Source organism: Thermobia domestica, chromosome 1, assembly GCF_964235325.1.
Source record: "Thermobia domestica chromosome 1, izTheDome1.hap1.1, whole genome shotgun sequence".
NCBI lineage: Eukaryota > Metazoa > Arthropoda > Insecta > Zygentoma > Lepismatidae > Thermobia > Thermobia domestica.
Window position 1 is genome coordinate 387,759,506 of NC_137454.1, and position 27,114 is coordinate 387,786,619.

The following is a 27,114-nucleotide window of genomic DNA, read 5'->3' on the forward strand; positions in this document are numbered from 1 at the left end:
TTCGAACCAATAACCTGGCAGTTATGAAGCTACGGTGTTAACAGAAATCTGGAAAAATGGGGAGAAAATCCTGCAGATTAACATTTTTTAGCCCAAGTTATATAACAAAGTCAACATAAGTTATCTTTTTAAAGAACTGGGAGACACTTTCACTGTGTGTGACTCACTAGTTTTTAAGGGCTTAAATATAATCTTGATTATTTTGTGACACGTTCGGTAAACAAATCGAATATAAGATATATTATCCGTTACCCAAGCGTTTTACTATGTTAAGAAAAGAAATAGAAAAACACATCTTGATTTAGTTTGTTTATACAGCAGCAAAATATCTAATCTACATTCGGTTGATTTATGGCACATTGCAGAGAGGAGATAATTATCCTGAACACATGCGTGCACCAATAATAATAATAATAATAATAATAATAATAATAATAATAATAATAATAATAATAATAATAATAATAATAATAACAATAATAATAATAGATTCTCTAGTTTGTATAAAGAAAACAGCTCCTTAACACCGGGACGAAGACAAGCTGGCGGCGGCTTAATTATTCTCTGGGGGATATTCACTTGAGCATCCATGTGTCTAGTTGAGCTTGAGCAAGGCACCATGACGGCCGAGACGAATCGCACTGATTGCAGACTACGTACGCAACTTCATGACGACCATGTTTCCTAACGGTACTGGCATTTTTCGACAAGATAATGCACCATGTCACAAGGCCACGAGTGTGATGGAGTGGTTCGAGGAATACAGGGGCGAGTTCCAAGTGATGTGCTGGTCCCCAACTCGCCGGACCCAATCGAGCACATCTGGGATGTAATTAAACGTGAGGTCAGAGCGCATCGCCCCTTCCCCGGAATTTACGGGAATTAGGTAACCTGTGTGTGCACATGTGGTGCCAACTCTCTCCAGCGACCTACCAAGGATGATTGCATAAATGCCAAGACGCTTCGCCATTGTTATCCGTGCCAAAGGTGAATATACTAACAAATTAGATAGGTAATCATAATGTTCTGGCTGATGTGTGCGTATATTTTAAATCGTATATTTTGTCTCGACTCGAATTTCGAGACGTATCGTCTCGAATTCTAGACGAGTCGAGACACGAGTCGAGACAGGAACATATTTTCGAGTTGAGACAGGCTTAAATCTCGACTAGAATAGACTCGTGCGCATCCCTAGTAAGGAAATAGCAACATAACTTTAAAAGATAAAATTGTACATAAAGACATTACTCTCACATCTTTCCATACAAGAATTTTAATTTACGTTCCCCATGGCATGGTACACCAATGCATCATCCAAATCGATCCATGCCTTCAGACGAGGAGCGACGTTGACAGAAGCAGCTTAAGAGACCCATACTGGTATCCTGTGGAACTCTTCTGTGATAGCTTTCCGTAGTTCGGCCAAATCGCGTATGTGATGTTGCTTGTCCTTTAAAACACCCCGTAAGAAAAATACAAATCGGGAGAGAGCTGGCCATTCCACAAACCCACGTCAACTTATCCATCGGTTCGAGAATGTTTCATTTATTCTCTCTTGCACTGTCTGGCATACATTATCGGTTCGGGAATGTTTCATTTATCCTCTCTTGCACTGTCTGGCATACATTATCGGTTCGGCAATGTTTCATTTATCCTCTTTTGCACAGTCTAGCATACATAATCGGTTCAGTACTGTTTCATTTATCCTCTCTTGCACTGTCTGGCATACATTATCGGTTCGGGAATGTTTCATTTATCCTCTCTTGCACTGTCTGGCATACATTATCGGTTCGGCAATGTTTCATTTATCCTCTTTTGCACAGTCTAGCATACATAATCGGTTCAGTACTGTTTCATTTATCCTCTCTTGCACTGTCTGGCAGACATTATCGGTTCGGAAATGTTTCATTTATCCTCTCTTGCACTGTCTGGCATAGATTATCGGTTCAGGAATGTTTCATTAATCCTCTCTTGCACTGTCTGGCATACATTATCGGTTCGGGAATGTTTCATTTATCCTCTCTTGCACTGTCTGGCATACATGATCTGTTCGGAAATGTTTCATTTATCCTCTCTTGCACTGTCTGGCATACATGACCGGTTCGGGAATGTTTCATTAATCCTCTCTTGCATTGTCTGGCAAACATTACCGGTTCGGAATTGTTTTATTTATCCTCTCTTGCACTGTCTGGCATACATGATCTGTTCGGAATTGTTTCATTTATCCTCTCTTGCACTGTCTGGCATACATTATCGGTTTGGGAATGTTTCATTTATCCTCTCTTGCACTGTCTGGCATACATTATCGGTTCGGAAATGTTTCATTTATCCTCTCTTGCACTGTCTGGCATAGATTATCGGTTCGGAAATGTTTCATTTATCCTCTCTTGCACAGTCTAGCATACATAATCGGTTCAGTACTGTTTCATTTATCCTCTCTTGCACTGTCTGGCAGACATTATCGGTTCGGAAATGTTTCATTTATCCTCTCTTGCACTGTCTGGCATAGATTATCGGTTCGGAAATGTTTCATTTATCCTCTCTTGCACAGTCTAGCATACATAATCGGTTCAGTACTGTTTCATTTATCCTCTCTTGCACTGTCTGGCATACATTATCGGTTCGGAAATGTTTCATTTATCCTCTCTTGCACTGTCTGGCATAGATTATCGGTTCGGAAATGTTTCATTTATCCTCTCTTGCACTGTCCGGCACACATTATCGGTTCGGGAATGTTTCATTTATCCTCTCTTGCACTATCTGGCAAACATTATCGGTTAGGGAATGTTTCATTAATCCTCTCTTGCACTGTCTGGCAAACATTAGCTGTTCGGAAATGTTTCATTTATCCTCTTTTGCACTCTCTGGCATACATTATCGGTTCGGGAATGTTTGAGTTATCCTCTCTTGCACTATCTGGCAAACATTATCGGTTCGGGAATATTTCATTTATTCTCTCTTGCACTGTCTGGCAAACATTATCTGTTCGAAAATATTTCATTTATCCTCTCTTGCACTGTCTGGCAGACATTATCTGTTCGAAAATGTTTCATTTATCCTCTTTTGCACTGCCTGGCATACATTATCGGTTCGGGAATGTTTAATTTATCCTCTCTTGCAGTGTCTGGCATACATTATCGGTTCGGGAATCTTTCATTAATCCTCTCTTGCACTGTCTGGCAGACTTTATTGGTTCGGGAATGTTTTATTTATCCTCTCTTGCACTGTCTGGCATACGTTATCTGTTCGGGAATGTTTCATTTATCCTCTCTTGCACCGCCTGACATACATTATCGGTTCTATGTCCAGTAATCGTTATCCCCACTCTCAAGATACACAGTGTTGCAACATCGATTTTTTTCAGAATTGGAAATACTACAGTCTGTCAAACATCTTCTACTTAATTATGAACACCTTGCTTTTGTCAGAAAGAACTAAGTGAGCTTTGAGCTTGTATCAATAATCTGAACTAGGTTGCAAGCAATCCTAACGCAACCCATTAAATTTAGTAAAGCCGAACTTGAACTCTTTACATGGATTTACAAAGTACAAAGCTTGAATATTTATATATTATTGTACAATATATAATTTTGATGTATTATAATGTGTTTTCCATTAATAAGACTTCCCATCTGTTTCAGTGGCAGTCGTCTGATTTATGGCAAAAGAGAAAGAAGGAAATTTGTCTTCTACTCCTTGTATGCTTGGGGTTGCTCAGGGATTCTAACCCTCATCACTCTTATAATGGAGTTTGTTCCAAACTCTCTACTCAACCCAAGAATTGGAGAGATGTATTGTTGGTTCCATGGTAAGTTATTAACAACTATAAATCAATTCATACTAAAGCCTGTGACAAACATCTTGGCATTTCAGCTAATCGAATAAAACGCAAGCTCTGACGCGACGTTGCCGAGTGCTAAGGAGTGTGGCTATGGCTAAACAGACGAAATACAGCGCGATCAGGTGGCAGAGGATAGACGTACAAAATAAACGTGGCAATTCCGCTGGCTTCTCATTTGTTAGCAGAATTTAGAGGGAACTTGGAACGCCGCCCTCAAATGCCAAGATGTTTGTCACGCCATTTAATTACAAATCGTACGTTAAACTTTTGTTACTCAAATGCTCATTAGAGGGTAATCCATCAGGAGGCATCATTTGGGAAGAGCAGAGCCGCAATTGGCCACTCTGAGTTTTGAAAAAACATATGTTTTTTTTAAATAAATTGTATACTAATATACTATCAATAAACGTGAAACTGTTATGTTGGTTGACAATTTTGCACCATCCCTACTTGACAAAATCTGAAATGATAGTAGACTCCCTACTGTAATACATCGTTAAGAGTGGTTCGGGAAAATTGCAGCAGAAAGAGATTAATTCTTAACTTATAACGGAATTCGTTTTAAGAGTCTCTATAACTGCGAAATTAAAATACCGCTAATTTTACAATAATTATGTGATATCTTCAAATAGATAAAAGATAATCAAAAAGTGGATCAAGACCTCCCTAGACGATGTTAGTTTGCATGAGTACCATTATCACGAGTCACCTAGTAGCTTTCCGTATGCAGTTATTTAAAAACGCGAAAAAAAAAATGCCGATTTTCTAAATGGCTGGAAATTGAAAGCAGATAAATGAGTCTTGATAACGGTATCTCACGCAAAGTAATATTGTCTAGGGAGGTCTTGTTCCACTTTTCGATTATCTTTTATCTGATTGAAAATATCACGTAATTACTGTAAAATTAGCGGTATTTTAATTTCGCAGTGATGAGGCCTCATACAAAATGTTAGGTAGTACAAGGGCTCAGTCGTTGAGCACTTACCTGAGGTGTGTGGGGTCCTAGGCTCGATCCTCGACTAAGTAAGTTTGTGATGGAAAACACCGTGTCCGTGGGTATTCTCAGGGTGCTCCCTCCACATTCTCATTCTACCAATTTTTCCATCATCATTCACTTGCCTTAATCATACAGTTTTTTTAGTCTAAAGGACATGATCTTGGGACATTAAACTGAAAGATTTCATTTCATTTCTACAAAGTGTTCTAATAGAGACACATATCTATTACAGAAGATAGTTAATTTGCAGAGACATTTTGTTTACTCATAACAATACAACAAAGAATGTTATTACTTTGAATAGATTTACCGATAAATATCATCTTTTTTTTTAATGATATACTGTAGAATTAAGCAATTAGTTTTGTGCGTTTTTTTAAAACACATTTGTCCACTATATATTTCTAAACCTTTGACTAGTTTCAAATGAACTATTGGATTTATCATCTCACACTAATTAAAATTCGCCTCGTAAGGGGTAAGGGCTTTCAAAATTTATGCCAGGAAACACAAGTTTGGAGGCCTTCAATTTAAGGAGATGAACTGGGCACGTAAACTCCTCATTAACAATAAAATTGGCCACATGTTGCTTTCAAAAATGCCGCTTCTAAAGGCGGAAGGGAGTAGACCAAGCTAGTGCCTACCCCCAAATAGGATTTTATCTTTTTACTTTGGTTAAACTACCTCTCCTAAGGGGACAAAGGGGTTTAAACACATATTTAAAATATTTTTCATAAACCTATTAACATATATATATATATATATATATATATATATATATATATATATATATATATATATATATATATATATATATATAATTGATCCATAACAGTGTAATAGTAAAATGTATTAGTATACCACAATAATGGAACGGGTAGTATAGTGGGATTATAGTGTATTGCCTGTCACATGGAGACCATTACCCAAATGATCCATGACATTTCATTGAGATGTCACTAATAGTGGAATAAAAGAGATTGAATAAAAATAATAAGAAGAATGCATAATGTAATTAATTAATATTTAGAATAAAAGAAACAATTACACATAAGTCAAATGCACAAATATATTACGGTACAAAAGAAAGAAGCATATAATAACTACAAAAGCGTGTAAATTGCTAATAGATAATTTTGACTTGTCATACTATACCACACATTAGCTATACTTTCTTTCTGAGTTGATACTTAATGTCCTGACGACAGCTGCTCAGAGACTTTATGTCGAAGCTTTGAGCGGAACGAAGTGAATCACAAATGGTGGAAGCCGAATGAATGATCCGGAATGATCCATTCGCTTTAGAAGTTTTACTTTTTATACGCACCATCGTTTTTGTTTGTCACAACTAGTTGGCACTATATTTTTGAATCTTAGACCAGTGAAATAATAGTTTTCTGATAAATATTATTGTTATGTATACACATATAAAGTGTTAGTTATTTTTGTTTTTTCTGTTCAGCTTTGGAAAATCCGTGTATTTGTCCACTGGATATTTTTGTTTTTAACTTTTCTTGCAAACAATAGACAAGATCACAGATGCACATATCCAGGTAATCTAGGTGTTATGTTATAGTTTATTGTGGGAAAGTTTATTTTCCAGTTCACACAATCTTGGCCTCAGGTTATTTTTACTTTTGGATGCTTTGACTATTCCCTCACCTTCCGCGTACCAAATACTCGCACTGAAAAATATTATTTTAATTGTCCATTCTGTTCCATGTTAAAAAAAAAAAACTTTATGCACTATTAAGCTATAATTCACTTATTATATGATACTATTCTTACCGTACGAAAGGCGGGCATTTCAATTATTCTTATTTTTTAATTTTTAAATGAAGAGTAACAAATTAACCATTATATATACACTCAACTTTCATATTACCTTCATCCGAGTTTTAACATGTGCGCAAATTAACTTTAATGTTCTCATATAGGATATTCCACTCTAGAACTGAGTGGTGCTTACAAAGAGGAGTTTTGACGCAACGGGCGTCAATGGCATTTTTGAGGATTGAAAACAAGACATATAAATCAGTTAATGACTAAAAACTGTGTAATTTACGAGGGTGATTCAGAAAGTAATGCATCTAAGGTGATACCTTTATTTGTGTGTGACAGCACCGATACAGTTATCGGTGCAAAGCTTGCAATGTCAGCTACAAATGGTGGCATCATTTTTCAACATAGTCCCCATTACGGGCAAGGCGAAGAACTGTGGTGGCTGCTGGCGATACCATTGGCGAACTTCTGCTTCCAGCTCCGCGTCACAGTTGCAGTGTTCGACCTTAAGGTGATCTTTAAGTTTAGGGAAGAGACAAAAGTCACAGGACGCAAGATCCGGAATGTAGACAGGATGAGGCAGAATGTCAACAACGCTTTGCCAGCAGAAGGGACAACTTCTATCCATCGACTGATGCTTCGTTTCCGGGTCGTAATGATGTATCCACGACTCATGGTCGGCGATGAATGTTCCTGGGCGCACAACCTTCTGCAGTCAGAAATTCAATGATAGGTCTCTGTTTCAATCGGATGTCACCACTAGATACAATGGATTGCCCCATTACTCTGGAACGAGAAGAGATAGAAAGGTGAAACAAGTGACATTCTATAGCTTAACCATCAGTACATAAATGATAAACAGTTCACAATGTTTGCAATACTAGTGACTAAGTAGTGGACTTGGAGGCATTATTCTGTGAATCACCCTCATACACTATAAAAGCTCTCTTGCTGAAGGTTGTGCCGATAGACGAGGTTATTGGAGATCAGAATTATTTAGAAAATTTAGAAGTGGGTTTTGTTTTTGTGAGGATAGATGGAAGAACAAGTAGCAGTGAGACATGTACACTATGTCAAGGGCTTTGATTTCTATATGACAATATTTTTCCAATTGATATTGAAACCGAAACTGATGGTTGATATCTACTTCCGGTTTCAATAGAGAGAGTTGAGTGGACATGGAAAGTATTTTTGAAATGCTTAATTGATCACAGGAAACCACTTCTCAGTACCTACTACAATTTTTATTCTAAGGAAGTCATCTTTAAAACCGGAAGTGCTTGATTTTCTGTCAGTTCTAGTTTTAAACAGAGAGATTGAAGTGGAGATGGAATATATTCCTGGGACGTTTAATTGCTTGCACAAAACCGTTTATCGCTATGATACCGTTTTTGCTCTATAACGATCAAAGTTAAAACCCTAAGTACTTGATTTCCTGTGCGACAAATTTTTTTTTCTGTCTCCAGCACAATAATCGTATAGATACATCACAAACAATGGCACAAGAATTCGGGAATATTTTTGAACTATGATAAGTGTCCTCGCCTACAGTTCATGCACAGTATGGTATCTCAAACCCGCCTTTACTTACTACAAAACATTAAATCCTTAATACCCCCTCTGCTTAACCTGCTACGGGGCTCTATAAAGATCCTGTCTGTGACCTTACGATCAAAAACTACCTATAACTAATCTTATATACTAAAAAAATATTTATACAATATTTTATAAAATATTTTTATAATAAAAAATTATAATAAAAACTGGTAGTAAAAGTCACACTCCTTTTATTAACACTCTACATATATAAAGCAAAGTTTTAAAATATGTATTGTAAAGTGTCACGTGTTTTTAGGACATATGCTAGATGTAACCATGTGTTTCTACACCACGTGCTTGAACTAAACACACTTTAAACGACAGCCGTTGTCCACCATCGCCAACGTTTGGCAAGTGACGCAGAGACAAACAGTCAGCAACATTTCTGTATTAAAAGAAAACTGGACACCACAGAAAACATCAATTTTTCCCCGTTGATCAAACCACCACTGTCTAAGACCCTAATTATTGAGCGCACCTTAACCCCCTCTGTAAGACACATGGTCATTGAGAGACGCCTATCTAACACTTCCTAAGACTCATGGTAATTGGGCTAATTTGACTTCACCAACAAACCTCCAAATAATAAGTTATATTTATTTATATTATTTTGTATTCAAGAGGAAATTGTATAATAAGAAGGCGGGGAAAGTCCAAACTCGCGTGTACCATCTATTAGCTCTACCCTAAAAAGAGAGAAAACTTTACAGTATATAATACCATTTGATAAGTTGAGTTAGTTTGTTTCGAGTTTAACTTAAATATCCAATTGCGAGCTTAGAATTGGATTTACCTTTTAGCATAGCATCTGACCTACACGGACTTCCAAGCAGAGTTAAATCTGATCTGTAACAAGTGTTTCATTTACAATAGACGCGTTTCTTATGATTTTATTGAATCGCCGTACACTACAGTGTCCCAAAGGGAAATGTTAAATACCTGTGTTTATTATTTTTTTAAGAAGCCCAGTCACTGCGAAATTAAAATACCGCTATTTTTTTTAGTAATTAAGTGATATCTTCAAATAGATAAAAGACAATCGGAAAGTGGAATAAGAGCTCGCTAGACAGTATTATGTTACATGAAAATGGGAGGAAATGGGAGAACCTCGAGAAAACTCACGAGCACGGTGTTTGTCCACCACAAAGTCCACAAAGTCCATGAGTCTTAGGGCATGTTAGATAGGCTCCTCTCAATGACCATGTGTCTTACAGAGGGGGTTATCACGACTCATCTGCTATCGATTTTCAGCCATTTACAAAATCGGCATTTATTTTCGCGTTTCTAAATGGCTGCAAACGAAAAGCTACTAGGTGACTCGTGATAACGGTACCTCATGCAAAATAATATTGTGTAGCTAGCTCTTGTTCCACTTTTCGATTATCTTTTATCTATTTGAATGTATCACATAATTACTGTAAAATTAGCGGTATTTTAATTTCGCAGTGATTAGGCCTCTTAATGTAAATTAGCTTGAAGGCCTCTTCTTTGCACGGTCAGAATAGATTTATAGAAAGTATTTGAACCCCTGCTCCTTCATGATGCATATTTCAATGAAAGCTAAATTATGAAAATTCGTAATGCAACCAGCTTTCCATCCGACCTCTTACCTCTATGCCGATGGAGGATGAAATTGCACTTAATTGGCATCGAGTAGTCACTATTTATCTCAACGACTCCGAAGACTTTGAATCAGACACTATTATCAATTGTTTTCGATTATTTTTATATGTCACTTCCTTCCAAACCCTCACCCCTCAACCCCTTCTCAATTCCCAAGCGAATAGTGTGATAAAAATCTAAGTCAGGCCTATGAATCAAGAAAAATCTAATACGGTGCTACAGACATGTGTCTCTTTAATTTTTAATGAGGAGTTTATATGCCAAGTTCTAACTTGACAGACTTCGGAGAAACTCAACTTTTCGCATAAATTACGATCTCCACTTCCTTCATAGAATATACACTTTAACCAAGGAACATAATAGTAATAAAAAAGAAACAGCGCGAGGTAATTGATAACTATATCCAAAAATTCATTTCAAACAGTTGTCATTTTCCCGTGATTTGATCTGAAACAAGATTACTTTCTGTTTTATATGTTACACTATTTTACTCTTATCTCATTAATCGTACAAATAATTGTATGTTTGCTGCGTAAAAGGTGTTAAGTCCAAAAATGCTCTAAACATTTGAACTTAAAAACCTTTTTATAATACTTTGTGTGGAACAATTTATGCAGAGATTTAAAATACCCAACATTTCGCGAGCAGTGTAAAGCGCGTAATAAACTTTGCTTTTTTAATACTTTACGTAATCAGAAACGTTTCAATCCTAAACTTTGCCACATGACTACGATTTTATGATTTTTGGATTTATTACATTTTACGCAGCAAAAACAGAATTGGTCCACATTCATGGGAATAGAGTTTGAACTTCTAATCTAGAGAATAAAGCCATATTTTAACCATATGTTATGTAAGTTGATACTACCAGGTTTTCGTATTGATAACGGCTTATATAAATATTGTTTCATTTTTTTAAAAAATGTTTTACAGAGGAAGATTGGGCTGTTCAAACGGCTTACTTCTTTGGCCCCATCAGTCTCCTTCTACTGATAAATCTTATTCTCTTCATCTACATTGTGACTAAACTCAAGGCTCGCACCAAAGGAATGAAGAAGGCTCTCAAACGAACTAACAGTAAAAGACATTGTCAGGAGTCCGACAACAAACAAAGGTATTTTCACTCAAACTGATAGCCAGATTGCAATTCTGATATATATCCTTTGATACAGTGTTTGCAGATGTTGTATGTTGTATCTAATATTGTATGTAATTACCGAAAGTATATTTGAGGGGGTGAGCGCACCTGTGGTGTAACCCACATTTTTAAAAATGGAGAAAAATCAAGTTAAACTTAAACACGTGTTGTTTTTTTTGTATATACAATATATATATGTAAAATGCATGACACATTCAACTACTTGTGGTTGCTTTTGGTATATTGTACAAAAAGCACATGTGTTTAATTTTAACTTGATTCTTCTCTATTTTGAAAAAAAAAATGTGGGTTAGAGCACTGTTGTGCTCACCCCCTCATTTCTAAATCGCAATTTAAAAATGTATCCTTATTACTTGCTTACTTCATTCTATTCTCTTTTTTTATTTATTAGTATCGAGATTTTGCAGAGAGCTTGCCATTTATTTATTTATTTATTTATTTTGCTTCTCCCCTCAACATTCTTTGTTTCGACAGAATTACTTGCATTTTTCCATTCAATGTTCCTTTCCGGTTTGGTCATTTTATTCATAATTCTGCTGGTCATACCGCCCATATCCTTTTGTCAATCTGTTTTCTTCTATCCTGTTTACATCTTAAGTCCTTGGAGTTAAGTTTCTTATATTCCTTGTGGCAATGGATGAATGTTTTGTGTGTTTTGTTTTGCCTGATTCGTGACTTTCTCTCTCCTATGGATTTCTTTAAGAGGTGTAATCACTGCGAAATTAAAATCCCACTAATTTCACAGTAATTATGTGATATCTTCAAATAGATAAAAAGATAAACGAAATGTGGAACAAGAGCACGGTAGACAATATTATTTTGCATGAGATAACGTTACCACGAGTCACCTAGTAGCTTTCCGTTTGCAGCCATTTATAAACGCGAAAATAAATTGTCAATTTTCTAAATGACTTTAAATCGAAAGCAGATAAGTGAGTTAAAATAACGATATCTCATATAAAATAATATTGTCTATCGCGCTCTTGTTCCATTTTGCTGTTATCTTTTATCTATTTGAAGATATCACATAATTACTGTGAAATTAGCAATATTTTAATTTCGCCGTGATGGGGCCTTTTAAGTATTTCATTCTTGTTATTGTAGTTGCTGTTCCTCTTTTCCATTGTGTATCAATGATTCATTATGTTGAAGTTCGAACATATACTATTTTATATGTACCATAATTTTTACTTAGTTTGTTTCTTGTTAAAGCTTTACTTATAGGAAGGATCTTCAGACTGGTGACCTGCTAGATCTCTACGTAAGCAGAATTGTTCAAAATTGAGCCAAATCGTTTGATTGTCGTTTGATAGCCACAATCAGCGTTTGATCGCCACGCATACTGAAGTCATATGCATAACTCTGTAGAAGGGCTACAAGTTGACTTCTTCGCCCCACGGAAGCAAAATTGATCAAAATTAGATTAGATCGTTTGATCGTCAACAATCAGTGTTTCTTCACCACACAAAGTGACGTAATACCCATAAAGTGAATGGGTGGATAAATATAGTTAAATGGCCCCAGATGAATCTTGGGACGACAAGTGGGCGGTATGTAAGTACCTCCAAGATACATTAATCCCTCACGTTTCAATCCTCAACTCTCATTGATTCATGAGAAATGAGGCAAAAGTGGAAAAGTAGGATTAATTTATTTCTCAAGAAAGGCTCGTTCGATTTTGTTCAAACTTGGATGTATGTATAGGTGTATATAAGGGCTTTGTCTGAAGAAATTAGCAGCTACCCCCGAACATTTTTCTCCCTCAAAAAATTAGATTCAATGTTTTGAGCCCCTTTTGACCTATGATGGTCTGCGTGTACAATTATGAAAAAATATATCTTAAATGTTGCCTTAACCCCAAAATAAATCTTAAATGTTGAAGTCTATCCTAAATTGTGTCCTTGAGGATAGCAAATGGCTTCAGGCATCTCTCCCAGTTAATCTTGGTGGATTAGCCATTCGAAGAGCCTTAGATTTGGCTATTCCCGCCTTCTTGGCATCATTCTACGGCTCTCAATGTCTAATAAAATCACTTCTCCAACAGAACAACAATCTCCACTGGGATTCTGAAGTTCAAGATTGCTCGTTCACATGGTCATTGTTGGTGGGCTCCGATTTACCCTACTTCAGTTTCAGGGCTAAACAATCCACATGGGAAAAACCTATCATACAATCAAATTTTTCATTTTTACTACAGTCTTCCGACAATCCAGAAGACAAGGCCAGACTGATCGCTGCATCATCCATTGAGGCAGGTGCTTGGCTCAAAGCTTTACCCTCACGTCCTCTAGGCCTTCACCTGAATGATGAATCTTTTAGGATAACAATTGCGTTAAGATTAGGAGCAGATATTTGCGAACCCCATAAATGCCAAGCGTGCAAAACCCCTGTTGACAAAAAAGGACTATATGGTCTCTAGTGCATAAAAAGCACAGGTAGACATCGAGCTGCAACGACATCATTGTGAGAGCACTCATCTCCACAGGTGTACCGGCAATAAGGGAGCCAAATGGCTGTAGTAGAACAGATGAAAAAAGACCAGATGGGATGTCCTTAATTCTTTGGAAGAAAGGTAAAGCCTTAATTTGGGACTTCACATGCACAGACACTTTTGCACCTTCCAACCTTCCTTTCTCTTCAATCCAGGTGGGCAATGCAGCAGGTCGAAAAGAGATAGAGAAAAGAAGAAAATACAACAACCTTATGGAAAAATATCAATTGGTACCAGTTGCTGTTGAATCCGGTGGCTCGTGGGGAAGGGAAGGCCTAAACTTCATAAAGGAAGTAGGAAAACGCATCACACACTTATCCGGTGATGAAAGGGCAACCAGCTTCCTAATCCAAAGAATAAGCATGGCGGTGCAGAGAGGCAATGTAGCCTCAATACTAGGAACCATACCTGCCGGTAAAGCACTGGAGGAGATTTTCTTACTTTAAAATACATATACTTTACATTCTTACTTTAAAATAAAATACCTTAAAATACTTAAACGAACGAATAACGAAAATCCAAATTTTATGATGAATTTAAAATTTTTACATTGTACTTGTCCATTACTGGATTCAATATTATTTAAAAATGTATAACAATATATCTATATATTAGTAAAATTTAATTCTTAAAAAAGAAACCCCAAAATTGTATCACGGGTACGCCATGGTCAAAATTAGTCAAAACCAACCATACCGCATCTATACGGAAACAAATGCAAAAAGAACATCTATTGATGTAGCCTTAGCATATTTGCTAAGTGAATGAATGAGAAATCGCACCTGAAGTGTCAAATTCACTGAGGCCCTATTTGATGGCCTGTGGCGCTCCCATCACTAGTTTGGCATATAGTGAAACTGTTGATGTTTAACAATTTATTTGGGAATGAACGCCCTTGTCGCTTTGAAACAAACACGAAACAATGGATCTTTGTGATTTTGTGAATTTGTTGCGAAAAAGAAATACTGACAGCCAGGAGCGTCTGTTCCGATTTTTCTTGGGGGGCAAGAACCTCCATCTGCATAAGAATTGTACGTTTTGTATTAGTAAATTAGTAGTCAATGGATTAAAATATAGACCATGTAAAACTTATATTGAGAACAAAGGTTATGAAGTTCCTATGCCTGCATTTAAAGGTAAAAAGTCACAATTGTCCACTGCAAAATTAAATGATACATTTTTGTTACGAGAAGTTGTTGGGCAGTTGAAGCTACACATGGAATGCTGAAAGTAAAGTATGTTATGAATGAAATATTTGACAATGAAATTATAGCTAGTATCGGCCCGTATTATAAAATTGGTAGTTCTCTACACAATAAATTCTCCATACGTGTGATACCAGATGAAAACCACTAAGCAATCGCCACAATCATCAAATCTACAAAAACGTCAGGAAACGAAAACAACTTTGCAGCCTTTGTTGAACAGAAGAAATTGCGAACAAGAGAATTTCCTTTTACATCTGTTTCTTCACATGATTTTGAAGATTTTCCTCGAATGGCCGAAAAATATTTGAAAAGATTGTTTTGTGGATCCTTCCAATATAAATAGGCAATATGTTATTTGGCCGAAATGTTTAAATGAAAGAGATAATATTAATATTCAGTATGTTAAAGACAACGACAAGATATTGAAAAAGAAAGTGCATTGAAGACATACGCAAAGCAAGACATACAAATGATTAATCTAGAAACAAATGCAGAAGGTTACAAAAGTGCCATTAGGTATTGTTGTGACTGTGCAAATGGATTGCAAACAGTTGGCTCCTCTTGCTCCCATGTTGCAGCCATTATTTATTACCTAAGTTATCGAAGATATTTGTCGGGAATCCCAAAACCAACACAAATATTGAGGAAAATATTCGATCACGACAACATTTGTGTGGTCATAAGTGAAAATAGTGACAAGGACTGAAGTACATAGTACAATGTTCCTTTCATCCTTATTTATTTCAAACATTGAAATACTTGTACTTCTTACATGTAACTTACTTTCCGTTTGCATTATATTTGCTTCTATTTCTTGGATGAAATGTACCTTTTATTCAAATGTTGCATTTTTCCACTACTCTACTTCTTATTCCCATCCCACCTCTTAGGACCTGTGGGAGACACTACAACAAAGGTTGAATTACATTATGTTGATGTTGATGGTTATTCTCTTTCCAGCTGATGTTATTTCACTTTGATTGGACACTGCAGGTATAGGTAACATTGATTTTTATATGGCCACTTACACTCAAACTTTAGGCATCCTCAAATGGGGTACTTACAGGGTCTAATGACAATTTTAACCTCATATTCATGTTCAGGATGATTGATACATATGAAATAAACACCAATATCGACAGTTTGTTTGGCTCAAAATGGGGATGTTGACGCCATAGACCATCAAATGGGACCTCAGTGAGTTTGATGCTTTTCAGGTGTGATTTCTCATTCATTCACGTAGCAAATATGCTAAGGCTACATAAATATATGTTCTTTTTTCATTTGTTTCCGTATAGATGCGGTATGGTGGGTTTTGACTAATTTTGTCCATGCCATACCCGTGATACAATTTTGGGGATAAAGCAACATTTAAAATTTATTTTTTTATAATTGTACTCGCAGACCATTATAACTTAGGTCAAAAGGGGCTCAAAATTTTGAATCTAATTTTTTGAGAGGGAGAAAAATGGTCGGGGAGCTGCTATTTTTTTTTTTCAGACAAAGCCCTTATATACACCTATACACACATCCAAGTTTGAATAAAATCGAACGAGCCATTCTTGAGAAATAAATTAATCCAACTTTTCCGATTTTGCGCCATTTCTCATGAACCAGTGAGAGTTGAGGTTTGAAACGTATCCTATCTTGCGGGTACCTATATACCACTCACTTGTCACCCCAAGATTCATCTGGGGACATTTCACTATACTTATCCACCCACGCCTTTGTAGGGAAGATTAACTATTTCACTATTTTGATTCTATGCTAGCCCCCATAGAATCAAAATTAAAGTAAATTGGGTCTAGTCATTTGATCGCCACGCGTAGTGATATAATACGCATAATTCTGTAGGAGACTAACAAGTTAATCTCTTAGCCTCCATGGAAGCGAAATTGATCGGAATTGGTTCAGATCGTTCGATTGTTGTTTGACCGAGTTTGGTTGCCTGGAGTAATGTCGTAATAATATGTATAATTTTGTCGGGAAGATAGTAACCAAAACCTGTCAGCCTCCATAGAGGCAAAATTCATTTGAATTGGATTAGATCTTTTGATTCTCGTTTAGTGACGTTTGATCGCCACAGGTAGTGACAGGAGATATATAATTTTGCAGGGTCTAAAATAACCTATTAGCCCCCTATGGAAGTAAAATTGATTGAATTTGTCAAGATTATTTAGTTTATCTTTATTGTGTAGGGTCATCAGCAATCAGGATTTGATTCCCACACATTGTGACGTAATACACATAATTTTAAGGAGAGGTTTACAAGTTAATCCGTGAGACTCCATGAAAGCAAAGTTACATAAATTGGGCCAGATTGTTTTATCGTCATTTCATCGTGTTTAATAATCAACGAGCAGCGATTAAAATCACTCAAGAATGAGTATGGAATTTAGCCACATTTATGCAGTGCGGCTTACGAGTACGGCTCGTATTTCCTTCCCTGAATAGAAAATTATGTTCCGTACTAACCCTCGTGTAAATAAAGTAACATTTCAATGCAATAAGGCGCATATTTTCAGAGATTTCAGATTTATTTCGATTACCTGAATTTAAAATCAATCGGGGCCTAGCCCTCGCCATGTGAACTTTGTGGTGGACAAACACCGTGTGCTTGGGTTTTCTCGGGGTTCTCCCGTTTCTTCCCACTTTCTTCATTCCACCATTTCATTCATTAGTCATCATCACCGTCTCCTTTAGCCTAACCGGCATAACCGTGGGACGTAAAACTCAAAGATTTTAAAAATCAATCGGGAATGAAAATATAAACTTACCTCTCTTCCCCTTTGGTTTTAAAATGTACTGTAGAATAATTTTCTTAAAGGGATATTTGATTTTGACACAATATAGTATAATTATTTTAGAGTTGCCTTCGAGAGGAATCTTTCAAGGCTCGTGGGAAAATCTAGTTCACCTTAAGTCTCAAAACTGAAGCACTCTTTCAGTGTTACGTGATTCATAATATAAAAACTTTGGAGGCGATGTGTTCTAAACTCATTCGGGGATTCTCCAAAACAACTTTCTCCATTCGTTCGATCATGTTGTCAGACCAGCTTGTGCAAAGCCTAGATTGTTTTGGTTTGTTGTCACACGACGTTCTGCTCTCTTTGAACTGTCGTACCCACGAATGCACTTTAAACACAGTAAACACATTAAACACATTAAACATATTAAACACATTCATGACACCATCATCACATGTCTCACTCAAATGGCGATGAACTTCAAGTGGTATCACCACGCAAATGGAGAAAACGACTGATTACACGCTGTTCTTGTAATAAAAACGTCGTAATTTTACGGCTGTCCTAAGTATAGAAAGCAGTTATCACTCTCACCGATGCAACTAGAGTTCTGTGTGTCGTACGGTGTTACCACACGGCATTGACAACGAGTACTCACCTATTTTAAAATAAACAACACTTTTGTATCCAGAGTTTTATCTAGGCATCTTAGGAGGGGAAAATTTATCCCCCAAAATCCCCCTCAAAATTTTTGAAGATATAGGTATAGTTATGTATACAGCGTGGTCCGGAAATGAGAATACCCCTAATTGCTGTTTTCTGACGGTTTTAAGTTTTACCCACATTATTTTGGTAACATTGCTTGGCATTATTTGGCAACATTGCTATCTATGTTTATTTGTTTTCTGCTATTTTCTGCTTGGTAACAGTTATGTGCACTGAAGTTGAAGTAATGAACAATGTGATCAAAGTCCATATAACACTGAACAAAGATTATTGTTGCGGTTTGGCTTTACGAAAGGAGTTACACAGGTGACACCATGGAAGGCATTCAAGCGGAATTTACGGACCGGTTTGGTATTAATCCACCAAGGAAAATAACAATCTTGAGGTGAAAAAACGTGCATTTGCTACGGGCAGTGTGAAAGACTCCCCGAGGCGGGCGATCGATAAAACGGAGGGAAACGTGCCTGAAGTGGAAGCATCAGTGCAGCAGTCATCTTCAAAAACAAACGTAAAAGGTCTTCGGAGCTTGGTATTCCTCAGACTACTATGATGAGGCACATGAAAGAAGATCTAAAATTGAAGGTTTACCGTCCAATGGATCTGAATGAACTGAGTGACGCCAATATGGATGCGCGGAAAGAGGCATGCAGAACTCTCCTTAAAGCGTCCCCTTCCAAACGATCCCGTGTTGCAGTCCTCTTCGCAGACGAGTGTGCTATCTACCGGAGTATGCATTCTCGGAGCGTTCTAATGTGGTGTAAAAAAAACTGTTTTACATAGAGATGGAGAGAAATCCACCGCACGTGATGGTGTGGGCTGGAATGAGTGCAACACACATTTTTGGGCCTTACTTCGAAGACAATGTTAATGGATATTCTTACCTGGAAATGCTTAATGAGTGTTTGGTGCCTCAACTGGAAGAAAATGGTATCAAAGACAATGTTGTGATACAGTATGATAGAGCCCCAGCGAACTTTGCGATTCACTTGCACAATTAGCTGAATCAGACATTTCCTGACCGCTGGATTGGAAGAGGTTATGTATTTCCACCAGCTCCCTTTGCCTGGCCTCCAAGAAGTTCCGATGTGACGACACTAGACAATGCTCTCTGGGGTTTCATAAAACAACAAGTAAGAAACACTCAATATCACACAACACAGAAATTACGAGCACACTTTCACGCTCGTGAATCCGGAGTATCTCCGCAAAACATCTGCGAGAACTTGGCGGAGACTTCAGCTGTGTTACGACATGGATGGTGATCATACCGATGCTTATGACTCTTAAGACTTCAAGGTAACTATGTACAGACACTCTACGATAATTAACATTATACTGTTGAAACTAAAGGGGAGTACGCCCACTTCCGGACCGCCCTGTGTATTTCCGTTTTCAAATTTAATGTGCAGGTTATGTTTTCGAATTTGCGAGTTTCAATCGATGTCCTTTTCCATATTCCGCAAAAAGTCACATTTTCTTTTCATGGTACCATTTTTCTATTCCCCACTTCCCTTGTCATTTCGAGAAAACACTTGCTAAAATTCTCTGCAAAATTCGCTTTTATCTGAGAGGCTGAACACTAAGTAATATGTATCAGCACGAAGTAACAACAGAAAAAATCAGTGTTTTGATCGCGTTTTAATGTAATATATTTGTGCTTTCTGAAGTATAATACTTGGAGTGTTATATTTCTTTATAATTGAGTTATTTGAAGTATCCGAAATTTAATCGGCTAGAAAGTTGGTGATAATATGTCGTAATATGTTCCAATGCCGTATAGGGGGAAAAACTTACACGTGGCTTTTGCTACTAGTGAATGGTAGTGTTCTTTGTTCAGTATGTAGTATATATTTTAAAGATAGACCACTTTCAAAAAGTTCTGATGATACTTTCATAACGAAAGATTTCACAAACGGGAATAAAAGTACGAGAGGGAAAAATTCAAAAGATTCAAAATACTCAACATTCAAAAGATTCAAAAAAGAAAAATTCAAAATACAGAAGAGAGGGAAAACGTTTAAAACATGAATATAGCGAATCTCATAGAATATCAGGTAAAAAGAATGATGGAACAATGTACTTCTGTATATTGATGTTACACACACAATCTGAAAAGCAGAAAGAAGAAAAATTTCAGATGTTAAGTGATTTTGCAAACCTAGCATATTTCATGTTCGAGAAAGGGTTTGGGTACAAAACCTCGCGGCCAGAACCTCGCGGCGATAACCTCGCGGACCAAAACCTCGCCTCCCAAAACCTCGCGGCCCAAAATCTCGCCAGGCCGAAACCTCGCCTGGCCAAAACCTCGCCGCCCAAAACCTCGCGGGACAAAATCTCGCCGGGTCAAAACCCCGCCTGGCCAAAACCTCGCCGCCCAAAACGTCGCGGACCAAAATCTCGCGGGGCCAAAACCTCGCCTGGCCAAAATCTCGCGCCCCAAAATATCGCCATACCCAAAATCTCGCCTGACCAAAATGTAAATGTTCCAACAGATGATAAGGATGTCGGTATACAAGACGCTGTTTCAGAAGAAGTATCACGGGTATTTGACCAAGTCCCGTGATACCATATGAAAATTCTATTTCATTATTAGAGGATTTCAATGTGAAGGTAAGGCGAGATGATGTTTTTAAGCTGGTTATAGGTAAAGAAAGTCTGCATAAGGAAAGTAATGACAACTAACGGGGTTAATTTCGTGAACTTTGGAACATCAAAAAACTTAAAATTTTAACAAAAATCTAATAATATTTATGAAAGTATGAAATAATATATGAGTTTTTGCGACGTCCCTTGATTATGTCCTGTAGATTAAAGGAGACGTAGATGGCCAGGATAAAGGAAATGATCGAATAAAGAAAGTGGGAAGAAACGGGAATAACCCGAGAAAGCCCACGCACACGATGTTTTGTATCTTCTTCTTCTTCTTCTTATTATTATTTTGATTATTATTATTATTTGTAATGTGGAATTGCATATTAAGAAACTCATAGAGTAAATTTTAAAGAAAAGTTTCATTCGCAGCGAGGTTTTGGCCACGCGATGTTTTGGGTGGCGAGGTTTTGGCAACGCGAGGTTTTGGCTCGGCGAGATTTTGTCCCGCGAGGTTTTGGGCGGCGAGGTTTTGGCCACGCGAGGTTTTGGGCGGCGAGGTTTTGGGCGGCGAGGTTTTGGCCACGCGAGGTTTTGGCCACACGAGGTTTTGGCCCGGCGAGATTTTGTCCCGCGAGGTTTTGGGCGGCGAGGTTTTGGTCACGCGAGGTTTTGGGCGACGAGGTTTTGGCAACGCGAGGTTTTGGCCCGGCGAGATTTTGTCCCGCGAGGTTTTGGCCGGCGAGATTTTGGGCGGCGATGTTTCGGCCGCGAGATTTTGTCCGTATCCCTCAAGAAAGAAATTCTCCATACAACGAAGTATGAACCTCTCATCAATCTTGTTGCACAGTTGAATCATAATTCCTCAGGAAAGAAGTCTGGTGTTTGTGTTCGTTTGAAGGATAATTTTGGCCAACAGAAAGCACATTATGTTCATTGTAGAAGACACTTATTAAAATTTAGCCGCAGCTAATGTAGTGACAAAACTCAAAGATTAAAAAAAAACTGTTTTTGACCTTCAACAGCTATGGAAGTTCTTTCCTAGCTTCTCAGGAAAGAAGTCTGGTGTTTGTGTTCATTTGAAGGATAATTTTACCCTACAGAAAGCACATTTAGTTCATTGTAGAAGACACTTATTAAAATTTAGCCGCAGCTAATGTAGTGACAAAAATCAAAGATTAAAAAAAACTGTTTTTGACCTTCAACAGCTATGGAAGTTCTTTCCTAGCTTCTCAGGAAAGAAGTCTGGTGTTTGTGTTCATTTGAAGGATAATTTTAGCCTACAGAAAGCACATTATGTTCATTGTAGGAGACACTTATTAAAATTTAGCCGCAGCTAATGTAGTGACAAAAATCAAAGATTAAAAAAAAACTGTTTTTGACCTTCAACAGCTATGGAAGTTCTTTCCTAGCTTCTCAGGAAAGAAGTCTGGTGTTTGTGTTCATTTGAAGGATAATTTTAGCCTACAGAAAGCACATTTAGTTCATTGTAGAAGACACTTATTAAAATTTAGCCGCAGCTAATGTAGTGACAAAAATCAAAGATTAAAAAAAAACTGTTTTTGACCTTCAACAGCTATGGAAGTTCTTTCCTAGCTTCTCAGGAAAGAAGTCTGGTGTTTGTGTTCATTTGAAGGATAATTTTAGCCTACAGAAAGCACATTATGTTCATTGTAGGAGACACTTATTAAAATTTAGCCGCAGCTAATGTAGTGACAAAAATCAAAGATTAAAAAAAACTGTTTTTGACCTTCAACAGCTATGGAAGTTCTTTCCTAGCTTCTCAGGAAAGAAGTCTGGTGTTTGTGTTCATTTGAAGGATAATTTTAGCCTACAGAAAGCACATTTAGTTCATTGTAGAAGACACTTATTAAAATTTAGCCGCAGCTAATGTAGTGACAAAAATCAAAGATTAAAAAAAAAACTGTTTTTGACCTTCAACAGCTATGGAAGTTCTTTCCTAGCTTCTCAGGAAAGAAGTCTGGTGTTTGTGTTCATTTGAAGGATAATTTTAGCCTACAGAAAGCACATTATGTTCATTGTAGGAGACACTTATTAAAATTTAGCCGCAGCTAATGTAGTGACAAAAATCAAAGATTAAAAAAAACTTCAACAGCTATGGAAGTTCTTTCCTAGCTTCTCAGGAAAGAAGTCTGGTGTTTGTGTTCATTTGAAGGATAATTTTAGCCTACAGAAAGCACATTTAGTTCATTGTAGAAGACACTTATTAAAATTTAGCCGCAGCTAATGTAGTGACAAAAATCAAAGATTAAAAAAAACTGTTTTTGACCTTCAACAGCTATGGAAGTTCTTTCCTAGCTTCTCAGGAAAGAAGTCTGGTGTTTGTGTTCATTTGAAGGATAATTTTAGCCTACAGAAAGCACATTATGTTCATTGTAGGAGACACTTATTAAAATTTAGCCGCAGCTAATGTAGTGACAAAAATCAAAGATTAAAAAAAAACTTCAACAGCTATGGAAGTTCTTTCCTAACTTCTCAGGAAAGAAGTCTGGTGTTTGTGTTCGTTTGAAGGATAATTTTAGCCTACAGAAAGCACATTATGTTCATTGTAGAAGACACTTATTAAAATTTAGCCGCAGCTAATGTAGTGACAAAAATCAAAGATTAAAAAAAACTTTTTTGACCTTCAACAGCTATGGAAGTTCTTTCCTAGCTTCTCAGGAAAGAAGTCTGGTTTTTGTGTTCGTTTGAAGGATAATTTTAGCCTACAGAAAACACATTATGTTCATTGTAGAAGACACTTATTAAAATTTAGCCACAGCTAATGTAGTGACAAAAATAAAAGATTGAAGAAAGCTTTTTTCGACCTTCAACAGCTCCGAAAGTTCTCTCATCAGTCATCGAAAAATCATACAAAACTATAAGCAATACAAGCTATTATGAATCATCCAATCTGGAGCTTGAGAGAGTAGGTGGCAGTCGTTCGATGTGTCACTTTCGAGCTGTCAACACCCTTGTTGACGGTTTGGCAGCAATCGTAGTAACTCTACAAGAAATACACACAGATTGCGGGAATTTATCATCAGAAGCAGGGGGATTGTTGTTGTTTATCCAGAACAAAAAGCTAACGGTCTTATTGTTCGCTATAAAGAAGTGTTGAAAATAATTAATTCTTTGAATCTAATTTTACCGTCCGAAAAACTTACTCTTACGAGGGAACCTATCCAAGTGTTACTCTGACTTCGAATCGAGATTATGGCCGTTGGATACCTTGTCCCAAAAGAACATAACACTAAAAGGTATACATCCTCGATCTCAACCGTTGCGGAGATATAAGCGTGAAAAGTTAGAAATTGGGCTCCATGCTATACATTACAAGGTCAGATTCCGGGTCAGATTTTTCGGAAACGGTCAGGTAATGAAACTCAGCGAATACATATCAAATTAGTGTGGGGAGCCCAACACCTTTTGAATGAAAAATTTGTGTCCCCGGGGCACTCGTAAAGTCCCAGGCGGGAGTCCAACTCAAAATTTACAAATGGAACCGGGGATCAAGTAGCAAGTGACGTCACTACCCCCAGACATCGCACGCCTGACTTCAAAATGCACATGAAAGATATTCTTTGGTGTCTTCAAGTTTGAATGACTGCAAAAAAAAAAAAAAAAAAAACGGTGTGAAAAGCTTTACTAGAGATTTATAAAGCGAATTCCGAAGGTCCACGCTATGGTACAGATCTGTACCAAAATTCCCCAAAGGGTTAAACACATCTTAGTTAATCTAATTAGTTTTTTCGGTAATTCAAATTCTCTACGATGTGCTGTTCCAAATCTGCTATTAACTATTTTTTAAATGTATATTTTTTTTATCCTTTTCAGAGTCCGAATGAACTTGAAGTTGATGATGTTGATGGGTATTAGCTGGATAGCCGAAGTCATTTCCTTCGCAGTTGGTGGTCCGTCTTACGTTTGGTTCCTGACGGACATCATTAATATGTTAATTGGTCTCTTCATGTTCATTATGTTTGTCTGCACAAAGGAAGTGTATCGCCTGATCACTAAAAGATATCCGAAACTTGAAATTCGAAAGAAGAGTACCGTTCAGTCTCCGTCCGATATCACTGCTGAAACGAGCACTCCGATACCTTTGGAACCACTGAAATCAAACGCGTCTGGTTGAAACATTAGGAGAGAAAAATGTGATTAGTTTGTTGTTCATATAATCTAGTTCAAAGTTAACTGTAAATCAAGTTTCAATAAACTATTTGTTGATTTTAAAATGTCCTAAAATAAAACAAAAATACGAGGTGTGATATAAAATATACGGAGAATAATTTTACTTAAAAAAAAATTAAAAGTTTACATGGAACTTCCTTCAAATACTGCTCTTGGCTAGCAATGCACTCATTCCAACGTCAGACCATGTCTGGAACCATATCTGGGAGGCTTCTTTTGAAAGAGCGTTCAGCTGCTCTGTCGTGGCCCCTCAATGTCACGAACGGTGTCATAACATTTTGCTTTAAGCACGGTTTTAATTTTGGGAAAGATTCACAAGTCGCATGGTGCTATATCTGGAGAGCACAGCGAATGTGGACAGACAAGCATATTTTTTTCGGCCAAAAACTCGCGGATCAAAAGTAGTGCTGTCGAATTTTTATGTCGTTTGCGGTTTTCGGTTTTTGAGAAAACCGTTTTTCTGAAAACCGAAAACCGCAAATGCGGTTTACTAAATCAAATCCGCAAATGCGGTTTTCAAAACCAAAATCACAAAAGCGGTTTTCAAAACCAAAACTGCAAATGCGGTTTCCAAAACCAAAACAGCAAAAGTGGTTTTCAAAACCGAAATCGCAAATGCGGTTTTTAAAACTGAAGCATCAAAAGCGGATTTCCATACGGAAACCGCAAGAGCTCTTTTCGAAAGCGAAAGCCGCCCGAAACTGTGTTTGCTGTTTTGTAATCGAAACCATGTTTGTCCTTTTCAAAACAGAAACAATGTTTGCGGTTTTTTAATTACACCTTTTAACAATTGTTAAAGTATCTATAAGGCGAGACAATTGTATTGATTTATATCTGTGTTTTAACTTTTTTTTATTTGTTACAAGAGTATCATGGTAATATGTGCAAAATTGTGCAAAAGGGATAGTTTGTTGGTTGTACAAGCCACAGCTAAATAAAAAATAAGGTATATCCCTATTTAAGATCACTACACATGCAACTCATGAAATTCAATTTGAAATCTCATCCGCTTAGACTGAGATCTTTAATATTTATAGTGGTGCTGTCGAATTGTTGTGATATTTGCGGTTTTCGGTTTTTTGAGAAAACCGGTTTTCTGAAAACCAAAAACCGCAAATGCAGTTTTCAAAACCGAAACCGCAAATGCGGTTTTCTGTTTTTAAAACCGACATTTCGGTTTTGTGAAATTTCACTTTTTTCAAGAACCGGTTTTCGTTTTTTCTTTCAGAAACCGATTTCGACAGCACTAATCAAATATAAAGTGAAGTACGGCGGGTTTTCGTGGTGAATAAAGAAGCCATTTGCCCATTTAATCGGCGAGTAAAATGCTTCTCAAGGACCCATACGAGATGTTTAGTACTTCGTAAAGCTCTCGAATAGTGATTCGTCTGTTTGAACAATTCATTTGTGCCACTTTTTGCATGTTTTGTTCTGTTTTTGGCATCGAAGAACGTCTCGATCGTTGCTCGTTTTCAACAGACTCCTTGCAGCTTTTGAATCACTCATACCTCTTGTAAAGAGCCTTTAATACCACCACTTCATCGCCATACACTGAGTTTAACATTTCGTGAGCTTCTTTGCAGCGTAGAACAAAACTTAATATTGGCGCGCGACAGACACTCTTAGCACGTCCTCACTCCTCTGCCTCTGGAAGCCAACTAACATGTCACAACTCGTTCAAACTCGACACTGACTGTACCAAAGATTTAGGCTGCTGTGCTCACTATAGTTGATAGAACGTCGACAGATGGCACTGTGCAAGTATATTCACCGTACATTTTGATCACACTTTGTATAGTCTAGTTTAAAATTAACTGTAAATCAAGTTTACGGAAATGATTAATTGATTGTAACACACTTCAGAATAAAAATAAACATTTATTAATCTTTTCTTTTTGTCTCTGATCCACAAATCTCACGACAACCTTTTTCAGATTTGATGTAACTCCAGCAGTAGCCAATGGTACGCGATTTTTAGCGCAGTGTTGCCAGACCGCGTACTCCCCTTTCCTTTCTCGCTCTTACTGTGTCCAAAAGTACGACAAATTAATCAACAGCATTAGTTTATCAAACTCACCATCTGACGGGCAAACTATTCGCTTTTCATCTATACACTTGTTAGCAAAATAATTAATCTATTGAGCCCAAGGAATCCTGC

The 27,114-nt window shown here is 37.2% G+C and overlaps 1 protein-coding gene across 1 annotated transcript in view; it reads left to right on the forward strand.

The window, feature by feature from the left end:
• LOC145682831 (G-protein coupled receptor Mth2-like) overlaps positions 1 to 26,785 on the forward strand; it is a 130,755-nt gene extending 103,970 nt beyond the window's left edge. The window contains exons 3-5 of the mRNA XM_081754199.1: positions 3,642 to 3,808; positions 10,776 to 10,956; positions 24,600 to 26,785. Of these exons, the coding sequence (XP_081610325.1) occupies positions 3,642 to 3,808; positions 10,776 to 10,956; positions 24,600 to 24,900 (649 nt within the window). The 3' untranslated portion in view covers positions 24,901 to 26,785. The remainder of the gene's footprint in view (positions 1 to 3,641; positions 3,809 to 10,775; positions 10,957 to 24,599) is intronic.
• Positions 26,786 to 27,114: the final 329 nt, after the last annotated feature.